Source organism: Lampetra planeri, chromosome 4 (genome assembly GCF_965212315.1).
Source record: "Lampetra planeri chromosome 4, kcLamPlan1.2.h2, whole genome shotgun sequence".
NCBI lineage: Eukaryota > Metazoa > Chordata > Hyperoartia > Petromyzontiformes > Petromyzontidae > Lampetra > Lampetra planeri.
In genome coordinates this window covers 31,812,115-31,832,950 of record NC_136110.1, presented here as the reverse complement: position 1 = coordinate 31,832,950, position 20,836 = coordinate 31,812,115, and the positions used below count along the sequence as shown (strand labels likewise).

The following is a 20,836-nucleotide window of genomic DNA, read 5'->3' as shown; positions in this document are numbered from 1 at the left end:
TGTGCAATTAACCTGGCGGTCATGAGTTTGAGGTCCGGCCAAGGCTAACATCAGTAGCAAGTGATTATAAACTGGATCTGGGCAACCCACACTGATTAGCGTGGTGAAATATGGTCGGGTAATGGGGGTAGGATGGGCCGGATACACCAAAAACGTAAAAATTCATAATTCACACTGAAAGGGTTGGCAAGCTGTGAGGTACGAGGGACGAGGTTAAAGTCTTCGGTCTGCACTCTCTCTCAGAGGGTTTGTTAAGACCGTCACGGAGACACCTGTGCATCGGGGTCAAACTCAGGTTCTTAGTGTCTCTGACACATCCATTGTGAACCCGCTGAGTGAGAGAGACAGGGGGAGAGTGGTTAGCGCACTACGCTATGAGTTCAGCAACCTAAGCTTGATGCTTGGCCTAGGCTAAAATCAGTGGCAAGTGATATCTTAACTTGTCCGAGAGTACCCCAGCAGTGAATTGATAAAGGGCTCTCCATATTTTAAACAAAATCTTTGTATAATTAAAATATATGTAAATTAGGCTATAAAAATAAACATATCATTCACATAGGTAGAATTGTGGTGAAGATGTATAATGTTTCTTAAAGTTATTGTACAGAGTCACGAGCAGATACATGGGCAAACAACACTTTCTTTTATTTACATTTTCTCACAAGCTCGGGCTAATTCGCAAACCAGACAATCAGGCACATTCCAGGTGATTTGGTCATAGATTAGTTACAGTACATGTGCGGTGTCGTTTTTAAGGTAATTAAGTTTAATAAACAAGGTTTATTTTATAGAATAAGTCAAAGTATTTTGCTGCATTCGCCTCTGCTGCTTAGCATGTAGCCCCACAGTAGCCTATAACAGCTGTTATGCATGGTGGTCACCCATCCAATAAACAGATCAATATTATTTTTTTATATGCAATTGAAAAAGAAATCAGTCAGCCGCCCCTTCCACAAAACACACTGACAAACGAAGTATGGCACATCCACCAGGCACAAAGATGGTACACGGTCCTGGATAGGTCAGGAAAAACGACCCAGCCCACATGTGTATCTACTAAATGTGAAGAAATTGCAACTGCAACAGGGCCCACAGGCTGGAGCTCAGGGGTCAGGCTATAAAGGACAGTGGGGGGGGGGGGGTCAGGATGCATAAATGAGGACCATGTTTTATTCTTTGTAACAGAGCCTGTGCCATTCATGCTACATTACTGACCCACAGGTGAAGTTGCTTTTCTACATGAGGACAGAACTCAAAGAGGGCAGGACTCAGACCCAGGTCCCATATATCTGTGTGGTGAGCAATCCATTGAGCTGCTCGCTGAAGTGTTTGGTGAGCTGTGTGGTGAGCTGTGGTGAGCTGTGTTGTGAGCCGCACAGTGAATTGCACGGTGAGCGGTACTACCTCACTCTCTACATACAGTTAGGGGTACTGCACATTTGGGCATCGTCTTGGGTGTGTGATGTGGCCGCAATAACAGTGGAGAAAACTCAGATGCCGTACGATTCACACATCACAAGCCACCACCACTCAGTACCGTGCACATTCCAACAATAGCCACAAAAGCCGCACACCGTATCTTCAGAATTTTTCAAGAAGATCTCACATTGAGATGTTTGCCCATTTTTAAGGAGCACCTTGTGTGGGAAAGAACCCAAGTACCTAGAGAAAACCCACCATACGTACAAGGCGAAACCCACCTGCAGTAGTTTCACGGAAGGTGTAGGTCATATTTCTATGAGGCTTGTAAGTAATTATCAAATTTTTCAGGTGTTACATTAGTACCGGTAAAAGTAATGCCTAGGTGCTGAAGGCAGGTGTATATCAATTCCAGCTCATCCTGCAGGGCCTGCTGCAGGCTCTGCTGCTCCTCCGTCGCCTGCTGCAGCTCCCTCCTCAGTGCCCGGATGCTCTGCTGCATTGAGAGGACCTCCTCCCTGACACAGCCCGCGCGGCGACAAAGACACAAAGAACTCCGGTGTTATTTTACACGGTCTTCTCCGTGTTACCTGCTACGATGTATGGACATCAACGACGTAAATTGAAGAAAATACAATAATTTCCAAAGAAGCATGGAGAGGTGCATTCTTGGACTAACAGAGAGACAGACGAGGAACACATGGATGAGATAACATGCACAGGTTTAACACATCAGTTTGACTGTTCAGAAAAGTAAGTGGGCTTGAGCGTTACAGGTCGCTGTAAGGGATGATGGCCAGTGGTCGAGACCAACAACGGAGTTGCAACCGAAGAAGGGAATACAGCTGAGAAGACGTCCACCGTGGAGATGCAGCAATGGAATCAGCTCGTGTTGGTTGTAGTTGTTAGGGTTGCCATGAATATTTTCACGCTATAAAGATTATCGCGATATCAGTTTCCCATGCATTTATAATTGTATTTTATATTTTAATTGTATTGTGTTTGATGATGATGTCTTGTGTTTGTACTTTGATTTACTGCAAGTATGAAGGCTTCTAAAAGGTTCTTCAACTGCACTTCACTCAATATAAGCCTGATATAGATCTTCTAATAGTGGCGACTTTGCAATCAGAGGAAAATTATGTCAAATAACCGCCACGCACAAATTACTCTGGCAAAGTTTTTACAAATAATTTAATGGGCAATAGCTATTTATGTATAACTTTCAGTATTGTGAAATAATTAAATTTCACATACATTTGTGAAATTTGAGCAATGATCATCAATATATAAAGATATTTAGCAAAACAGATTATACATTTATCGCAGACCACGTATGGTACAATATATCGCACTACCCTGGGAATTCTAGTTGCTACTGCGAGTGTCTCGCTTGTGCTGTCACCTGGCCACGCTGGTCTCTTCGTCCACCTCGCTCACGCCATTGCCATCCTTGCGCTTGCCTGGCCCGCCGGTCCTCAAGAGCGCCATCACCCTTACGAACAGCTCGCCAATGTGGCCCGTGGTGTCGGGTGGTTCAACCCAATGTCTTGCGGCCTCCCCATCGCCGCTGATACCATACACCGCCAGCGGCGCACAGTGCAGCTGCACGTGGCGGCGCAATTCGTCCCGCCGGCGCCGGATGTAGCGGTTGCCCTCAATTTGCAGCAACACATTGGCACGCTGCACATACACGTTCACTGATGGGCTGTCTTCTACCCTGTACACACACACATCCTCCCACCATGTAGGGAGGTCCAAGACGGTCTCAGACATCACGCGCCACTGACACCAACCATTGCTAAGAATCGAAATCGAAATCAGTCTTTGTAGTACACTGTGCTTAGTGCTGTGCCACCGCTCCCCATGCACATACACACAACGGTCTCCCCTATAGCTTTTAACAGAATAATAAGTGACTTCATATAGCGCCATCATTCATGCAAGTTGCATCTCAGAATGTTGGAGCAAGGGATGGTGTGGCCAAAACCAGGCCCGGTGGTCTTTGTGGCCTCAGTTCTGATGTTTACACACCACGCCAGGTGCGTATTTATGTCTGAGTCGACCTAGGAGAGGCCCAGGACCGGATCAGACATCTGTCAATCAAACTCGGGTGGCTGGGTTGGAAACACAGTACAAAACCATTCCCCATTGACTGTTGCCCCAACAGTCTGGTAAATGCTATATGGGGGATCTTTGTACACATTGACACACACAAAGATCTCCCATATAGCCTTTAACAGACGGTTAGGGCAACTGTATTTAGCGAGCACCTATGAAGGCCTGTATGGCACACGAGGGGGTGGGTGGCCTGACACACACACACACAGTGGCACACACACTCACACACACATTAACGGATCTGCCTGTGTTTCCAGTGGCGACCGAGTGACGCTGATGGCTTCATTAACAATTCTCCCGCTCCAAATTTCCAACACCAGCCCTTCCTGACTGCCCCGCCCAACCCTGCCCCCACAATTGTCCGGACCTTCACTCCCGCCCAGTGTGAGCATAAGACCTGGTGAAGATGTCGCTCATGAGGGCGATGAAGATGTTGATGGAGAGGATGGCGGTGAGGCTGAGGAAGGTGCCCGCCAGCAGGTACGTCATCACGGAGTCGTGCGCGTGCATGGTCGTGTACTCCACATCATCGATTACGTTCAGGCGGAACAGCGTGTATAGCGCCTCGTGCACCGACTTGAACGTGTCCACCTGAGAGCCTGTCCGGGCCGACAGGGAGCCACGCGTGTCAGCGTGGAGCTGGGCCCCACGGAGAGGAAAATACAGAAGGAGGCACCGTCCGCGTTCAGCCAAATCCTGCATCCCCAACGCGTCAATAGTAACAGCCCTTGTGTCAATCCACTCATTGCTAGGTTAGAGACTCCTCACATTGTGGGGTTATTTGACCACACTTCACCACTATTCCACCTTGATTAGTGTAATCTATTTGATTAAAATTTATTTAAATGAGTAATGAGGTGCTCATTTCCTGTTTCCAACCCTGAGCCAGTGGTGGATGTTCCAAATTCATTTGGTGGTGATGAGTATATCCATAGGACAACCACTGTTGACTTCCCCACAAAGTGGTAATCATTCTATCAACCCCATATGGATAATGGGCTTGTTCTATTACACCTTCAGAAGTGATGTTTGTTGTTGGCTGCTTGGCATTTTAGGCCTTTGCTCAGCAGCTGTGATATATAAAAAGACCGCTTGTCAGTGCAGGCTGTGAAGGCACGATGCGTTGAAGTGCTCTGTGCTGTCCTCAATGTAGCACAGCCCCACAGATGCCTATGACACCTCGAGTGCATCGTGGGTGCTCATCCAAGCACTATCCAGGCTCATACCTGCTAAGCTTCTGACATCTGATGAGATCAAGTAAATTCCGGGTGATATAGTAATAGGTTACAAATAGATCATCTCAGTCCAGAAGTGAAATCAATCAAGTTGTTCTAGGCATGTAATGATGCGGGCGATCCATCGAGCACCTATGAAGGCCTGGATTATATACGAGTCATGAACACGATATGCTAATGTCAATCTCATGGAGTAAACACAATTGTCTAATAGAGAAAGAACAAATTACAATCAGTACAAATGAGAGGGTAAATATGATTTTAAAAAATGTATTAAACCGGGACAATGTATCGAATCCCTTGAGGAGTGAAATCATTACAGCCCCAGAATGTTCATTACACTTTAAATGCCGAATGTTGTTTTGCTACATTCATAAGAAAATAATGTCTCTCAGCAGTTTGCTGAATGAAGGAAGTGATTGATTTGATTGGTTCAGAGAGAGAGAGAATGGAGCACCAGCATGTGTGAGTGCTGCCTCACAAGGCATCTGTGATGGTGTCTCAGCCTTCCAGAAGCAGTTGCCATCCATGTTACAAGAACAAACTTTGACGTCTAATCTGGCAAAAGATTTACTGTCACAGTACCTCCTATCAAATACTAGAGGGCAGCCTGTTCCATGAACGGGGTGACGTGACACACGTTGCACTCACCTGCCCATTTTAACATTCATCATAATAATTTTTGTAATTTGGTAATCGTTCCATTCTTTTAGCGCAAGGCTATCATGGAGGCACTATGTTCAGAGACATGGTCTGCAGAAGTTTCAGTCGGTGGAAATATTGCCACGTTTAATCCTAATTGCATAATGTGCAGATAAATTTGGACCATGACGCCGGCACACAATAGCCTACTCATTCTGAATGACGTCAGAGGGTCTTTTACATCCACTGTGAATCAAATGGCTCACGTTATGGTTTAATACACCAGGGTGGCCTGTCCGATTCGAACCGTGAACCTCTACAACAAGTGACGGACGCGCTACCGCTAGGCCATGTCACCGCCCCACTCACTTGACACTTGCCAGTCATTATGTCGCCCGAGCCTCAACACTCACCAATTTATACGATCTAGTGGAGGAAGACCATTGAGATTCAATGGCTCCCCCTGTCACTGCACGCTCCCCAGAATGACACACCTATCCATTGTATAATTTTGAAACAGTTGCAGGTCACGCAAGAAGCTATTGTAAATGGTAGAGCAGCTAAGCAGCCCCTGGGCCACTGAGGTGAACTTTAGGACCGAAGGTAAATTATTTTCACAAATTCAGACTTTTTCACGTAAACTACATATTATAAGCTTTCAGTGTTATTCGCTGAAATATATTCATCCGTCAAGGAAAAGTTCGCCATCAAAACATGTATGTGTACAGATGAGCTGCCTATTATATAGATGGCGCCAGAAATCCAACCACACCACTGCCACCCTCACATTAATGCAGGGCCAAGCTACACGAGCATAGTGTGGCGCTACATGGCATGGTGTGGCAGAGCATGGTGTGGTGTTGTCACATGGCATGCTGTGGCACGGTATGGCGTGGCATGATAAAGTGTGCTGTGGAGCAGTGTGAAGTGATGTGCCATGGTGTGGTGCAGTGCGGTGTGACGTGGTATGGTGTGCTTTGCCATGGCTGGGCGTGAGGATGGTGTGACATGGTGAAATGTAGCGTGCTGTGGTTCGAGGTGGGTTAGCGTGGTGTGCGGCGGCTCTCAGTATGGCCGGAAGCTGGAGGGTGTTGGGATCGCCGTGTTGGGTGGGACACCTCACCACCAAACACGAGCCAGAAGGAGAAGAAGAAGGAGACGTAGAACTCTCCCAGGAGGAATACGAACCGCACCACCTGGCCTGACATCTCTCCCAGGCTCACAATCAATGTGCCCAGCACCCTGACCATGTCAACAACGGCACCAAGACAGTGTTTAGTTTGTTGTCCATCCGCGCACCTCCGATTAGCACGGTTGGCTATGTATGGCGCGATAGAAGTTCAACGTACATATATACAGGCAGACTCTAGCCGTATCAATGAAGATACAAGTAACAAGGAGAACAATATTTGCGTATTCATGGATCCCTCAACGCTTTCCAACACGCGTTTCTCCTTGGAAGTATTTAAGAGCGATAATGCTGTTGGCGATAAACGCTGCGACTACCGGAAGGTGCGAAGGTGCTTCATGTTGCGCAGCCAGAGAGGAACGACGGTGATGGCCACGAGCTGCAGGTGCACGTAGGCCACCTTTTCACTGTGTCTCACCACGTCCGCCAGGTGGGTGATGAACACGACCAACAGCATGGCGTATGTCAGCCAGTCAAGGATGTTCCTGCCGTGCACACACACCTCCTCCAGCTCCGCCCGCAAGCATCGTGGGGAATCTCGGCCCCATGGGGCGGATATGATCCGCGACTTCATTTCATGACCCACAACCACATGACTACCATTTTGAAACGGCCTGTAAAATGTATCCGTCACAGCAAGCAACTTAGCTGGGCTAATTGAGTATTTGAACCCAGGTTACATATGCACACACACATACGACAACCACTATTCACATCAAAGTGGCGTTAACATCACCATGACGCTTGTGTCAGTATATGTGATGCTAGGCCAGGTGAAGTGTTGAAGGTTCGCTAACAGGACACGGAATAAGCTCAGGTCTTGTGAGTTAACTTTTTCACGTACTTATCAACATGAACGTGCAAAAGCACACAGACTCCATAAGGCTGACTACAGGCCAGGCGTGCAGGGTCGGTAGGGAACACCAATGCCACACATTGTTTTCAAAGCGCCAACACCAAAGACATACACACCACACACAGACACATGACGTGTGCAGACACAGGTGGTCATCTTCTTCACCTTGGCTTACTGGGAGAGTTTGGCTGGGGCTGACCTTACCACAAGTCCAGCAAGTAGAAGTGCCTTTTCTTTTCGACCTCCTCCAGCTCCGCCCGCAAGTGCAAGGCTTCCTGAGGGTGCACGTCCCACACAGAAGCACCAGGAACCGGGATCAGCAAGTGCCACCAGTCGCAGCTGCTCCGCCTCCAGCGCAGACCGTTCACTCGCATAGGTTGTCCGCATTACATTACTCCCGTTCCCAACACGCTGTGCTGTCTTCGTGGTAAAATTCTTCTTGGCTTCCCGTGATGTAAAATAGGATGGTGACATGGTACATTTGGGTATGCGGTACCACAAATCAAACCGATTAACAAATTGTATCGCAAATCCAGTGACACAGGTTCGATTAAAAATGCAAAGAAAAATACGTTATGGTATCTATAAACGGACCACCCTGTATACTGATGGCTTGTATTGATCCAATGCTGCTGAAATTGTGCATTCTCTGAAGAGCGTGCAGCTGACAGATATGTGAAGGCGATGTATTGCCTGCTTATTTTTTGTGAGAACGGACCTCTCACCTCAGGCCAGCGAGGGTGGCAGTAAATGAAGTCCCACGCCAACTGCTGGCGCTGCTGGGTGCGCCAGCGCTTCAGCGCCGCCTTGGACTGAGCGATTTCGCGCAGCTCATCCACGATGAAGTAGAAGAGCTGCGCAAGGCACACGATGGCCAGCACCACCCGCCATGCGTCCTAGCGCACGCGCAAACGTCACGGCGCCGCGTGTCAGCTCTCACGCAGCTAACTCATCTGCACGGCTCACTGTGGGTGAAGAGGCCTCTGAGCTGGCAGTTCCAGGACTGAATTAGCAGCCAGATTAGGGTAAAGAATACAGTAGCGTAAGAAGGTTTATGTAAAATAAGTCGTTTTAAATGTAACCATAAAAAAGCATATCAATTACAAGAAGTATATGGGCTAACTTTGGTCTTCATGGAAATAACAGGGCTTTGTTAAGAAAGTGGACATGTCGGAGCCCAGTATTTCAAGTCTACACGATATCTGGCAGTGTAAAATCCCCTCAACCATGGCATGTATGTCACCTCTGCTTGCTTAAGGGGATGGGCGCCAGCAGCTCTTACCCCTGGGAATGTGTAAATGTGCCGCACCTCCCAGGGCACCGACACCATCAGCGCGACCCAGGACACAATGAAAAAGAGGTTCATGCCAAGCAGAAGCCAAGAGTTCCTCCTGGAAAACAAAGAGGGCCCTTCACAGCGATGCCTCCAGATTGTGGTCATCACAAGCAGTGGCAACCAGTCTCCAATGGCAAATATATGGGGAGACCATTGGGTGCACGGGCTCCTACTCGTGAGCAACAGAGCTCCACCCCCTGCTCACCTCCCGCCCCCAGAGGCAGCACCTTGGGATAGCAAAGTGAGAAATTGAAGTCCAAGTTATGGAGGTCATTATGAGCATCACTGTCAATGCCATCACACCGTACCATTGCTTTCTTCCTTATGCCAGTTCCCACAGCAGTTGCATAGTCAACATCATTTCTGAGGTATCCGCTTGCTGACTATGCTGTAAAATCACCGCAGGAGTGCCTTAGATTTTCCTTTGTTTCATTGGTGACTGTCAAATGTACAGTAAATACTGCAAGGAATGCATGCGCATGGATTCTGTGACACTTGCAACATGCGTCTGTCCTCGGAAGTATCCAATTAGCGATAATAACATTATGTATCCAGCTGCATAATGAGATGAGGTCACACTTAATGACATCATTGGGAGTGGACGGCGAAAGGAGGTGCGCACTTTGTCCAGAAAGGCGAATCCATTAAGTTCCGTTTTTTTCGTAGTTTTGGGTAAACCTCTGAACAATTCGGCCAGTTTTCTATATTTCATAAATCCTGAACAGCCGCACGCACAACTTTATACTGAAATATCATTTTCTCGGATCATCTTTCCAAAAGTTACCGTGTCTCACCCATGACAGACATTGAGGCTTTCTCCCTTAGTTGTAAAGCATATATCCAACGATGTTCTTTTCGAGTAGAGTATATTCAAGTCGTGTCTCTGTTATGGGTATCTCTATATTCAACTGGAGTGTTTTTCACTCACCGCCCATAGGCGCTCCACTTTATGTCTATGAGCTGGCGCACCACAGGGTGTAAGATGTGCTCGTGCAAGCGGTACACCACCATCAACTCCAGCTGCACAAACACGCGGCCACAACACACAGGATGAAGAAACTCCGACACAACACGACCAATGACCAAATAATCCGGTTTAGGCCCAATGGCCTCACATCTTGGGAAACTAAGCAGAGTTGAGCCTGGATAGCATTTGAATAGGCAACCAGCACAGAAAGCCATATGGGTTTGCGGGGCTATGTGGTGGGCAGTAGAAGGCAAAGCATCAAAATATATTGCTGTACCGTGATTCTATGCTTCCAGATCTATGCTGCCCAACTTCACCAACCTGCACTGACCCAACGACCTGTACGTATCCCAGGTTCTCTGACAGAAGTTTAAAACAAGAACCTCTTGCAGTGACAGAAGTGAACAAGGTGTGTGTATTAATATCTGGCTTGCCAAAGGTATGTGATAGTCCTATTAAGCTCTAAGTTAGGAAAATTTTCCCACCTAAGCATTGAACACAGCCTCACACAGACGGGATTGGCAGCATCACTCACCGGGCTGTGCACTGAGCCACCATCGATGTCTGAAATGAGAACACAAAGAGTGCGATCTGGCAGGAGGAAACCGGAAATGAGGTGGCCAGGTGGGGCAGGATTCACTGCACTGAGCTGATGTCAGATAATATACGTTCCCCTGGAATATTTATTCCTCCAGAAACGAATACCGTACAGTACAATCCCGACATAATTTGGTTCATTACACTGCGGATTCGGATATACCATGAGCAAAGTCAGGTCGACCGAAAAAATATAACTTTTTAGCCGGGCGGCGATAATCGAGGCTGTACATGAGGCAACGTGGTGAATGGCACACGTGCGTGCATATGTGTCTACATATGCACACACGCGTGCTTTGGAAACAGGGTGCCCTGAAGCACTCGAGTCCCCTCCACACACAATGCAAATACTCACAAGGGATTGGCCAGACACCCAAAGTAAGGCTTTCCTGAAAACGAAACTCCTACTCTTTGTTGAATGTTTGAAATGACATAAGCAGCCTTATAATAATCACAGCCTTGTACGTATATGCCTGCAGAGGGCAGCGCAGGCAGGATTTCAATTGTAAGTTTGAGTCGTGTACCTATTGATAAATACACGCCTTGTGTATTTTTGTGACTGTGTTGCACTGAGAAGACATTTGTGCAGCTTAGTGACATTAAAGAGTGCATTTTCCATCATAAAGTGAGTAGGCTAAAACACAAATATTATTTGTGTCCCCCGTTCAAGAATATCAGTTCGCCTCATGAATATGTGTACACTGAATATTTTCCAGGTCGTTGTAGACTGGAGTAGGCAGTTACAGCCATAGCAAGATATATATTGGTTGCGGTGTGTCAGAATGTAGGATATTTATGCCATGTGAAAAGGAAGCGAGCGTGAGAATGAGCACGGTAGAGCCCCGTGTGCGTGCATCGCAGGGTCATCTCACCTGCCGTCGGGCCGGGCTCTAGCCGTTGCAGGTAGAAGAGCTGGCTGCAGTTTGCTCTGTCGTCCACCTGGAGCTGGTCCAGCGCCTGCAGTGCCTGTCCGACAACCCACAGCGTTAACCCCCTCGCACCGTCGCTGCCTCACTGGCGCCCAGTGCGAGGATCCTCACCAGCGAGGGCATCTTGCAGATGAGCAGGACGAGGCAGCTCTGCCCCGAGTCGTCTTGTGCACTGACGTCTGCCTTCAGTTCAAACAGTAGCTGCACCGCTCGCTTGCTGCCTGAGGGATTGGGGACAAACAAGGGCCTCTGAAGAAGATGGTGGTGGCCTGACACCGACGCTCGTCCAGCGATGGTGCACAGCCGCAGAAACCTCAAAGTTATCAGATGAATGCTCACAATTTGGTGTTTCACATAGACATAACATAAGGAACGATAAGACAACATGCATTTCCACAACTAGCACCACCATGGCTAACGCAACCAAAACTAGCACCACCACAACCATCTGCGGACCATGGCTGATGGCCACGTGGAGCGGCGTGCGGTTCTGGTAGTCGCGCGCATGCACGTCAGCACCACGGTCGGCCAGACTCCGCAAGGAAGAGATCGCATCGTGGCGCGCCGCGTAGTGCACCGCTGTCTGCAGCTCGCCCTCGTTCTGCGCCTCTACGAGCGCTGCACACAGACATGGCACAACCAACAATAATACAACGCTCACTACCAACAACTAGCACCACCCCTTGGCTAGCACCACCACAACAACCATCATAAACTACCACAACTTGCACCGTACAATTGTCATCACACCTAGCACAACACCTTTCATCACAACTAGCACCACCACAAATCTAATCACATTTAGTACTGCCGTAACTAACCGCCACATCAGGCATGCCCAGAGAAAATCCACAAAAATTAGGGGGGTAACACTCAACATATTATCTGCTGGGAAGCCACTGTGGTCACCAACTTCTAACCAGGATTAACCAAGATCTGGGAAGATCGGACGCATTTAGGGGCAATATTATTGGGTGGGATTGAAAACTCCCTCCGAAGGATGAGACGTTAAGAGGAGATCTTGACGGTCAGCAGCAGCTGTGAGATCTGGCATAAGGGATTAAGAAGCGCGGGTGGCATCAACGGCAACAGCCGTGATAACCTCTTTACCTTCACCTCAAGTGCCTGCTCAGCCACTCTGACGAGCTGGCTCTGAATGTGCGGTACATAGTTGGGTGGGGGGTGGGGGCATTACTGTTCTTTATAGGGGTACAACCCCCCAGGGACTCCCATAGAATCGTCACTGGCGTGTGAGTTGCACAACGCTACCGGCCGCGTCCATGAGAAAGTTAACAATGTCCGCCTGATCCGCGGCGGCAGCCACGTGCAGTGGGCGGCACCCGTGGTGGTCAACACGATTCACGTGGGCTCCCCGCTCCACCAGGAACCGCACCACGTCCACGCTGCACATCCCCGCGGCCTGAACACATGTGCGTGTGCGGCACCACCACTCAGTGTAGCACACCGCTCACAGTGCAGCACACCACTCATGCAGCGTGACCACTCGTGTGTATGCAACACCCCACTCTCAGTGCGGCACACCACTCAGTGCAGTATACTGCTCATAGAACTGTGGTAAAATTATGACCCCCATCGGGTCACACGACCACCAATTTATGTGACATGCAAGGCGCGACAGAGAAAAGACTCGTCTTACGATTACAGTCTTGTGTGTTTCCAGGCTGCACTCTCCTTTCTGTCTGATATGAGTGACATTTTCAGAAAGTTCACGCCGTGATGATGATGGTTGCGGCTGAGTGTGTGTGTGCTTTAACGTCGTGATATTGTTGTGATGATGGCGGGTGAGTGTGTGTGTGTTGTAAAAGTTGGCACAGTAGGGGGCACGGGTGGTGCATCAGCCATTCATCTCGGTCATCTCAGTCAGTCGACCCGTGGCACCTGGGTCTGCCCTGTGACCTCCTGCCAGCGGGCGTTCGACACTTCATGTGGCCTCATGGTGCACATGGCCTGGCACAAGCGTCGTGGTGACGTCACCGCCACTTAGTGGCGAATGGCGGTTGTTGTTGTTGTTGTGTGTATGTGCACCCCCTCGTGTGCCGTGCCGGCCTACATAGGTGCTCGCTTACAGCACTTTCCCCAACAGTCTGATCAGGCTATACGGGGGATCTTTGTGTTTGTGCTCTCACCTCGTGCAGGGCGGTCTGCCCGTGTCTGTCGATGTAGTTGACGTCAGCTCCCCTCCTCAGCAGTAGCTCCAGGTCTCCCAGCTCGTCCTGTATGAGGTTAGGAACAGCAGCAGTGGTGATCGTTCACTGATCCCAATTCCCCACACTGACCTCCCGTAACCTTCTGGCCCGCCTCTTACTGGACATATGTGGAAAAAAGAGCTTAATAGCTCATCGGATTCCTCCAGTATAAATATCATACCTGTCAACCCCTTATCAGTGCCCACCTTATTACAGACCAATTTAGACCTCAATGGTCACCCCCCGTGCCCTTATAAATCTCAACGTTCATGCTACAAAGTGGCATCACAAAGGAGAAACACAAACAACTAGACACAAAACACAATGTTTTGTCCCTATTAAAACGGCTGTCACGCTGCATGGACCTGAAAACTCAATTTCCCCGCACAATAATACGGAATAAACCCTATGGGTTGACACGATACGAAATATTCAGATTCTGTTACGCGCTGACCCGACTCTTCGCTTGACCCCCTGTTCCACAGCGACTTCCACTGACCCCAAATTCGCCCACGCTGACCTCCTTCACCTCCACACTGACCCTCGACCTCTGCACGCTCCCCTCACCGCCAATTGCTGCCCTCTTGACCCGGTCATCTTGGCAAAGCGGCTGAGGAATCTCCGGCCGAGGCGGTCGGGGTCGAGGTCGGGGTCATTGGCCGAACCACGCGGCTCCTCGTCGACTGGGAGAAGCTGCCTGGAGCCGGGGTGCGGGAACATGGCTGGCTCACTGCACACTCCCAAGGTCACCCAGAGTCAACGATGACCTTGAACTCGCTCACGACAGATTGACATCACACGTGAACTCTCTCGCAGCTGCACCTTGTCGTACCTCAACTCCCTGACACGTTAAGTCCCTCACACCTGAACTCTCTCACCTGAACCCCCCCTCACCTGAACCCCCCGACACGTGAACTCTCTCACACCTGAACTCTCTCACCTGAACCCCCTCTCACCTGAACCCCCTGGCACGTGAACTCCCTGACACCTGAACTCCCTCACACCTGAACTCCCTCACACCTGAACCCCCTGACACGTGAACCCCCTCTCACCTGAACCCCCTGACACGTGAACTCCCTCACACCTGAACCCCCTGACACGTGAACTCCCTCACACCTGAACCCCCTGACACGTTAACTCCCTCTCACCTGAACTCTCTTGCACCGGAACTCTATCTTACCTGAACCCCCTGACACGTGAACTTCCTCACACCTTAACTCCCACGCACCTTATCTCACTCACGATCAACACCTGAACTGATTTACCTCAATGATCATCCACCCGAACTCCGACGAACTTGAACTCATCCACAGCTGATTTACCTCACACCACAACCCCCTTACACATGAACACCTCACAAAGTAACCCCCTTGCACCTGAACCCCTTCACGCATGAACTCCCAAGTCCCAACCGCAACGTGCAAGAACCTACAGCGATTACCCGCCTCGCGACATTTCGATTAAATCATCGTCACGAATTAAAGTTGCCACCCTTGTGACTTCAGAGCACGAATCGTCAACAAGAACCATTGCACGATACTACGATTCGATTAATCGCGAGCGCAATAATCGATGTTGTTCGATTCGATTCGTGCGTCACTCGGTGGAGAGGAAAAATGGCGGGAAAAATGGCGCCGAAATCGTGGATGGGGGTAATCTTAGGTTTTTTCGGTAAAGTCACGTAGGTAAAAATAAATAATAAAAATAATAGAAATTATATAATTTATCTTATTATTTATTTTAAATAAATACTAATATAATATTTTTATAATAAATAATAATATTAATATTTTTAATAAAATAATAATAATAGACGTAGTAATATTACTATTTCTATTATTTGTTTTTACCTACGTGACTCTACCGAAAAAAACCTAAGAGTATCCTTGCAGTCGTGGATGGGGGTTGACACTTTAAGCCTCCCTCGCCAATTGATTAACCATACTCTTTGGTTTTGATGAAGGAAGCTTGTGTTGCCTCCGAAATGTCGTGTTTTCATTTACTTTATTTTATTGATTGTTTCACCTACGTGACTTTACCGAAAAAACCAAAGAGTTTGAATAAATGATTGACCATACTTCACCATTCACATATCCATAGTTGTCAACGGTTTACCCCGTATTCTTGTACAAGGAAATTTATTTTTCAGGTGCATACGGCGTTACAGCCGTTTCAATACGGGCAAAAACAAATGTGTATTTATATTCTTGGTTCTTTCGGTAAAGTCACGTACAAGGGAAACAATAAAATAATAAAAATAATAAACAATAAAATTCGCACGACGTTTCGACTGCAACACAAGCAATCATCATCAGGTGTGAAAACAACAGCAAGAAAATTTTAAAAAAGTCGCAGTCGAAACGTGAGAATTTTATTGTTTTATTATTTTATTGTTTCCCTTCTACGTGACTTAACCGAATTAACCAAGAATATGAATCCCTGAAGTCACGAAAGCTTTCAATCAAAAAAAGTGTATCAGTTTGTGTTTCTCCCTGTTGATGGGACTTTGTTGAATGAACGTTGAGATTTATAAGGGCACGGGGTGACCAATAAGGTCTGAGTTGGTCTGTAATAAAGTAGGGCACTGATAAGGGGTTGACAGGTATGGATATCACTCGAAGGCGACGTTATAGCCGTGGCCTAGAATCGACCTTGGGCCACCATCGTTTGTAGTATATTAGAGAAGAGACCAATTGGTATAGACAGCTTCATATCCATCCCTCCACGTACACAACACAATAGTATCTTCTCCCGCACCTCCGAATTGCACGATTGGCTGCGTGCGGTGCAAAAGAAGTTCAACGTACATCCCATGGGCCACATGGCCTCTTGTAGCATTTGGTTGAACACAAAACAAAACTGGAGTGGTTTCCTACATCCAGTGTCTCATCAGCAGCAGTCAGGCTTCGCTTGAAAAGGTGAACTTCCAGGTATTTGTGGGCAAGCACTGGTTTCGACATTCAGTCAAAATAAGTGCAGACCATGAACTCGTTACACCTGAGAACCCATGACTTAAAGCTTTCGTGACTGCAGGAATTCATATTATTTGGGTATTTCGGTAAAGTCACGTAGATAGGTTCAAAGAAAATAACAAAAACTACGACGTTTCGATCGCAACACAAGCGGTCGTCATAAGGAAAAGGGAGTTAGCCTCTAAAGGCAAACTGTTTATAAAGGTTTTAAATGGGCATAGCCCAAGTGTCAGCATCATGAGCGGGGCAGCTAATGTCAATGTCAGTGATGAAGTTGAACCCAGGTTCTTAGCGGTGCCGGCTCAGCACACCGCTTATTTGGTTCGCATTTTTAAGTGACGCGGGGTCAGAGTTAATCGACCATGATGGCAGTGACGCACAAAACGACACAAGTTTACAAAACATCATAATTTATTCTCTTCACATGACATCATCACATCATTACAGGGCTTCATTTCTCACAATATATTTTCCAAGCTGCTTGCAGACTAGAGGTGGTGGCACGTGACTAGGAGTCACAGCCCTAGCGAGAGGTAAATTGGATTTAGTGTTCGTTACGGATATATATATAATTTTGCAACTCATAGCAGTGTGGACGGAGTGACTGGTGTTGTTTTTACAGACGCAGGGACAGGGTAGGGCCTCTCCAAGGGGTCCTCTGCTTCATAACGTCCCCTTCTCCACAAGGACCCCTGCTCCTCAGGCTCCCCAACGGAGCTGTGAGGAGGTTGACATCTCATCTGCCCAGTCCTTAAAAGCAGCAGCTTTTCAAGTGGGTAGCCTCAAGTGTGCCAACTGCAGCTATGCCACCAACCGAAGGGGCCATTAACAGGGGTTGACTTCTACACCGGCCAAGTCAGAGCCACTGCCGATGAACTTAAGTGTCCAAAGTGTCCGGAGGTCGTGGCCGATCGGAGCCCTTGTCGCTTTGGTCAACGTAGCAGCATAACCCTTCCCTTAAAAACACACATGCACACTTCTGTGGCTAAAGTTGGCACAAGTAATTACAAACTCTAAAGATGGGGCTCTCTCAACACCAGCAAATGCATGCGAGATGCTGCCATCTCGAGCTGGGGTGCATTCCTTGGGCCGAGCGCTCCAGAGCGCTTTTCTACCAAACGACCTGTTAGCCCACAGTGCATCATAAAAGGAGTTAACAGTCTGAGGATCTGCCTCGCTGAGCGTTGATTGGGCGTGTGGGATTTTTTCAAGGTCTGATTGGTCGTGAATTTCTACCATCCCGAAACATTCTGACACGACCACCCAACGCCCAGCGAGTTGTGCAATTTTCTCCACCATTTAAAAAAAAGAGCTCTGCAAGCACACCGTTCGGCAGAGCGCTCTGGCCCGCTGAACGCACCCCTCGGATGACAGTGGGTTAAGTCGACGAACCCGATTAAAATTACGATCGACTACTTTTGTTGTGGTCGATTAATTGGGCCTTTTTTAAAAACGGCAGCTGCCTCGACATGCCGCCTTCCCGAAGGTGGGAAGCCCCCCGACAAGCCACGCCCAGCGTGACTCAGCTGACGATGTGGATAACGAGCATCAATTCCCGCACATCGCCTCCCGTCTCGCGGCACAAGCGGAAACAGTGGTGAGACTTTTTTTTCATCAAATATTTTCCGATTAGTCGTGCAGTTTGCCCCATAACAGGCACATCAATCGACTACTTAAATAATCAGATGTTCCAGCTCTACTCTCATCCCTCCCGAGCTTCCAGTCAAGCGAGCGCTGGCTGTTGGTCTGTGCAGTCCGCACCAGGCCGCACTCTCTTCTCCATCTTTACTCTCCCCAGTTAGCAACCACATTCCATGCACCGCAGTGGTCCCGTGATGTCTGGTGAGGGGGTCTCTCTGGGGGTCTCGTGCCCATGGGAACCATGAGTCCTGGTGGAGGGTGGGGAATGTCTGTGCATCCCATAGTTCTAGAGACCTTGAGCCCCCGTGAGGTCCACATATCTCAAGTTCGCATCCAGGGGACCCCTGTGCCAACAGGCAGGGGGGGTCTCGTAGTCCTGGAGTCCCTGCGCGTTCCATGCCCAGAAATGTCTTACATTTCTAGGGCCCTCACGCTGCTGGGGGTCCGATACTCCTTGAGGGAGGGGGGGGATCTCGATCCCCTCGGAAATTCCAGGGCGCGATCAGATGAGAGGTTCAGAGCCGATGCCGTGCAGGCCGGGCGCCCCCCGCGGGGGGCCGCTTGGAGTGTCGCTGAGTGAGCCCGGGGTGTCTAGATCGGAGGGGGCCATGTGGGAGGCCAACCCTCCATTTTGACGTCCGTGGGGGGCGCGACCCACGAGGCCGGATCCCCCCATGGAGTCGCGGTCACTGTCCGAGTCCGACTGGCGGTGCCGGGGTCCCGGGGAAGAGATGCTCATTGCTTTGTGGCGTCCACCTGTGGTAGGGGAGGGGAGAGGAGGGGTGTAGAGTCGAGGGGAGAGAAGGGGGGGGGGGGTGAAGAGGGATGTGGGGGATAGAACAGAGAGGGGAGATGAGGAGAGAGGGAGACGAGGAGGTGGGAGGGGAGAGGAGAGACAGGGAGTTTGTTGTGTCTGTCCGCTGCACTGAGCTGAATGATGCAGTGTGTGAAGGGGGGTGTGTGTATGTGGAGAAAGAGCTTAATGGGAGCGACGCTCACAACAACGAGCGGAGCGCCGGGTGGCTAAAGCACAGCAAATTGGCACAGTAGGGGGCACAGGTGGTGCGTCAGCCAGTCATCTCGGTCATCTCAGTCAGTCGACCCGTCGCACCTGGGTCTGCCCCGTGACCTGCCAGCGGGCGTTCGACACTTCACGTAGCCTCAAGGTGCACATGGCCTGGCACAAGCGTCGTGGTGACGTCACCGCCACTTAGTGGCGAATGGCGGTTGTTGTTGTTGTGTGGAGAAAACACTGCTGGGCAGTGGGAAGCAGCCACCCTCCAACCACAACAAAGGAATGGAGGAACGACGCTCGCAACAACGGGCAGAGCACCCGGTGCGCACACGCAGCAAGTTAGAACGTGCCGAGGACACAGGTGGTGCGACTGCCAGTCAACTCAGCCAAACCGTAATGCCTGGGTCTGTCTCGTGACCTTCTGCCAGCGAGCCGACACTTCACGTGGCCTCAAGGTGCACAAGTGCCGTGGGGACATCACTGTGAGTTATTGACGAATGGCAGCTGTTGCTGAGTATGCATGTGTGTGTAGTCGAGTGGTGGGCGTGCTGCGCTACGAAACCGGTGACCCGAGTTTAATTCCCGCTCACGACCAACACCAGTGGCGAAAATTTGAACCAGTCCAGGGCCTCCCCATTGGTCGACTCAGCATTAGATGAGTACCTAGTGCAATGTATTAAACATCAGCACTGGGGACACAAAGGCAGTCGAGCGTGGTGCTGGCCACCCACCCCCTCGTGTTGCCGTGCCGGCCTTCATAGGTGCCCGCTAACATTGTTTGCCCCAACAGTATGTTATGTTAAGACTATACGGGGGATCTTTGTGTGCGTGTGTGTGTGAGTATGTCTGTGTGTGCATGCGTGTGTGTGTGGGGAGCAGGGGGTGGGGGCCGCTGTACCCACCCGGCGTGCAGCGCTTGCCGCGGGAGCGCAGCTCGAGGGAGTCTCGCTCCTGCGGGCTGCCGAGCACGCGGTACCGCGACCGCCGGACACTGGCGCCCCTGCTCCTCCCACGCACACACACACTTACATACACACACACGCATATACACACACACACGAACACACACACGCCCACACAGATACACACACGGACAGACACACACATGGACACGCACGCACATAGATATAGAAACATAGATATACATGAACACACGAAAACAAATACACACACTCTCCCCAACACTCTCCTTTGTCTCCCCAGTTCCGATATTTACACACTGCACCAGGTACCCATTTGATGCTGAGTGGACTGAGGGGATGCCCAGGACCGGTTCGGATAATCGTCACTCATGTTGGCCGTGTGCGAAAATCTAACTCAGGTCATCGGGTTTGTAGAGCAGCGCACTACAAGCTACGCTACTACCGCGCACGTACACACACGTGTACACATTAATACATACACAAGCACACAGATGCACACCCGCATAGAGTATACAAGAAGATGTACATCATCATTCATGCGCAGACACAAACAAAGACACACACACACACGTATGTGCGACGGGGATATCAGCGTGTCAGATTATGCACGGCGAGTGGGGGCGAGCTGTGTTTGGCGAGGGGGTGCCAGGAGCCGGTGAAGTATGGGTGGGGAGGCCTCCCACCTGCAGCGCCGGCAGCTGTAAGCCAGCAGCCAGACGGCCGCCCCGAGCGCCAGCGTCACCCCGAGCAGCGCCAGCCCCACGTACAGCACGCTCCAGTCTGCCGC

General features: G+C 49.6%; 2 protein-coding genes across 12 annotated transcripts in view; both read right to left on the bottom strand.

Moving 5' to 3' along the window:
• Nucleotides 1-626: 626 nt before the first annotated feature.
• LOC144717956 (uncharacterized) lies at nucleotides 627-15,066 on the bottom strand. Of its 4 annotated transcripts, none has more exons than XM_078593795.1 (17): nucleotides 14,764-15,066; nucleotides 14,066-14,235; nucleotides 13,439-13,525; nucleotides 12,561-12,711; nucleotides 11,748-11,909; nucleotides 11,403-11,512; nucleotides 11,235-11,328; nucleotides 10,301-10,356; nucleotides 9,727-9,818; nucleotides 8,745-8,853; nucleotides 8,188-8,358; nucleotides 7,667-7,737; nucleotides 6,924-7,091; nucleotides 6,541-6,659; nucleotides 3,938-4,139; nucleotides 2,825-3,139; nucleotides 627-1,937 (listed from the first exon to the last, which is right to left on the bottom strand). In XM_078593795.1, the coding sequence occupies exons 2-17, from the start codon at nucleotides 14,216-14,218 to the stop codon at nucleotides 1,736-1,738; spliced, it is 2,262 nt and encodes a 753-aa protein (XP_078449921.1). In that variant the 5' UTR covers nucleotides 14,219-14,235; nucleotides 14,764-15,066; the 3' UTR covers nucleotides 627-1,735. The 4 variants fall into 4 exon arrangements, with proteins under 4 accessions (XP_078449921.1, XP_078449920.1, XP_078449923.1 ...); XM_078593794.1 differs by having other exon boundaries at nucleotides 14,066-14,228; nucleotides 14,764-15,065; XM_078593797.1 differs by having other exon boundaries at nucleotides 10,301-10,329; nucleotides 14,066-14,228; nucleotides 14,764-15,065.
• Nucleotides 15,067-16,863: 1,797 nt separating this feature from the next.
• Nucleotides 16,864-20,836, bottom strand: part of LOC144717953 (dyslexia-associated protein KIAA0319-like protein) — a 40,105-nt gene continuing 36,132 nt past the window's right edge. For 7 of the 8 annotated variants that reach the window (XM_078593791.1, XM_078593783.1, XM_078593788.1 and 4 more), the window contains 3 exons: nucleotides 20,733-20,829; nucleotides 20,029-20,150; nucleotides 16,864-18,867 (listed from right to left, as the gene is read on the bottom strand). In XM_078593791.1, coding sequence (XP_078449917.1) covers nucleotides 18,614-18,867; nucleotides 20,029-20,150; nucleotides 20,733-20,829 — 473 coding nt within the window. In that variant the 3' untranslated portion in view covers nucleotides 16,864-18,613. The remainder of the gene's footprint in view (nucleotides 18,868-20,028; nucleotides 20,151-20,732; nucleotides 20,830-20,836) is intronic. The other variant, XM_078593790.1, reaches the window with a different exon arrangement.

Excerpts from the sequence above, each read along its gene's own strand:
- LOC144717956 (XM_078593795.1), bottom strand. The coding sequence starts at position 14,218 with ATGTTCCCGCACCCCGGCTCCAGGCAGCTTCTCCCAGTCGACGAGGAG. Across the intron at positions 12,712-13,438 it reads GGCAGACCGCCCTGCACGAG|GCCGCGGGGATGTGCAGCGT; the intron begins GTGAGAGCACAA and ends ACATGTGTTCAG. Across the intron at positions 1,938-2,824 it reads GAAGAGACCAGCGTGGCCAG|GGAGGAGGTCCTCTCAATGC; the intron begins GTGACAGCACAA and ends GGGCTGTGTCAG.